Source organism: Crocodylus porosus, unplaced genomic scaffold (assembly GCF_001723895.1).
Source record: "Crocodylus porosus isolate Cpor-Errol unplaced genomic scaffold, CroPor_comp1, whole genome shotgun sequence".
NCBI classification, from domain to species: Eukaryota; Metazoa; Chordata; order Crocodylia; family Crocodylidae; genus Crocodylus; species Crocodylus porosus.
This window is the reverse complement of record NW_017728950.1, coordinates 52,545,216-52,547,054: the sequence shown is the minus strand read 5'-3', so window position 1 is coordinate 52,547,054 and position 1,839 is coordinate 52,545,216. Positions and strand designations below refer to the sequence as shown.

Genomic DNA, 1,839 nt, shown 5'->3' with positions numbered 1-1,839 from the left:
CATCAGCTGATGCAGGCTCCCAGCCATGGGGGTCCTATGGGGGTTCCTCAGGGTTCCCAGCAGCTAAGAACCTACTGCTGATGCAGGCTTCCAGCTGCAAGGAGGCATCAAGCATCCCTATGGCTGGGAGCCTGCAGCGGATGGGGGCTCCCAGTCACAGGAGCACTCTAAGCTGGTTAATCACATCTGAAGTTGAACATGTGGCAGGGACCTTACATTAACATCAAGAACTATGAGAGTGTGGTGTCTGATGATGTATCATTATATAGTACATGACTATTATACAAATGTGGCAATCTAAGTAGTAGAGTAAGTGGAAGTTAGAAAAGAAAAATTCTGGGACAGAAAACAGTAAAGTCAGAAATTTCCAAGGAGAAAGAAGTAGCTCAGTTTCAAACATTGTTAGAGAACAGACATATATAAATACATCTGGAGAACATGCTATAGGGAAATCTATTAGAAGAATTAAGAAACCTGAGATAGGACTTGGATAGTTACAAAGAGCTGGAATCATTATGGGCATTTATAGATGTGCTCTGGGAGATGGGGACGGGTGGGGGGGTAGGAGAGGGGGCACTTTAATTAGTGCAGCTCCAAGAGCCGCATTAATTAAAAGCACCTGGCGTATCATATTTATCAGCATCCCCATGCTGAAAAATGGTGGTGGGACACTTTGAACTAAAGCTCATTGAACTAGCTTTAGTTTAATGCACTCTGCCACCATTTTCCGGTGCAAGGACACACACATGATGCTGGAGTCTCCTGGAGTGTGGTGATTACCATGCTCCAGCAGATATGATTAACTGAGTCTACTCTGATTTGCTGTAATTACAGTGCATAGGAGCAGCCTTTCTGCACATGTATAGGAGCCCATTATTATTTTTAAACACAATGGTGGGGAAGGTGAACCAAAACCAACGATTACTACTTGACACAAAAAAAGTTATGGTAAAATCCAACTACTTCATCTGTTGTCTTTAGTGAGTAGATGTTTAGTTAAATTAATTTCAAGTGTATCTATGAGAAACCTGATTTTATTCCACCTATTAGGTGCTTAACTACCCTTAGGCACCTAAATGCAATTCTACTGCTCCCTGCTCAAGTCCCTAAAAATTCATAATATACATATTTTTTTAACAAATAATCATCTACCCCTTTTAAGACAGAGTCAAAAAAAAGCAGCAAGAAAAGAGGACCCAATCATATTTTGTATTAACTATCTTTCAGGGATTCAAGGTGGAAGAGAATCATGCTTGGGTGCATAAGTCCACTTATACACCTAATACCTGGACTAGAATCTGACCCTAACCTTCAATGCCAATACTTGTTTTGAAACAATCAGAATTTTTAAATGTTCTTCTGACTGTAGCTAACTCCATTTTCTACCTGCATATCTTGACACAAATACTTTACTTGGGACTTGGGATCCATATAGAAAGCTTGGTTTTTATACAAGCACAGACCAGAGAAAACATTTTCACTGAAAAAATACTGTTGAACATTATTAAGAACCTGATTCTTGCTGTTTAATGTCCTCTTTGATGTTTACTGTACTGGCAATGCGTGCCAGTGATGAAGATCCCAGCTCGCTTTCACAAGGTTCTGGAAAAGAAGAATACCGTCAGACATTTTGTGCATTTTAATATTCATCAAGACATCTGTCACCAATTTTTACTGGAGTTGGGACAGCACAATTCTTTGTAGGTAATTGTTCCAACCTACAGGGGGCAAGGGAAGGGTTAGGAGGAAATACTTTATTTTTAAAAGAAGTTCTCTTTTTGTACTACTATGCTTTTTATGACAAGTTTCCTATTTTAAAAGGAAAATGGTGCTCAATTG

At 39.6% G+C, this 1,839-nt stretch overlaps 1 protein-coding gene across 1 annotated transcript in view; it reads right to left on the bottom strand.

Annotated features, from left to right (window-relative positions):
• Positions 1 to 1,839, bottom strand: part of MPDZ (multiple PDZ domain crumbs cell polarity complex component) — a 138,323-nt gene that overhangs the window by 81,188 nt on the left and 55,296 nt on the right. The window contains exon 12 of the mRNA XM_019554872.1: positions 1,513 to 1,602. Coding sequence (XP_019410417.1) covers positions 1,513 to 1,602 — 90 coding nt within the window. The remainder of the gene's footprint in view (positions 1 to 1,512; positions 1,603 to 1,839) is intronic.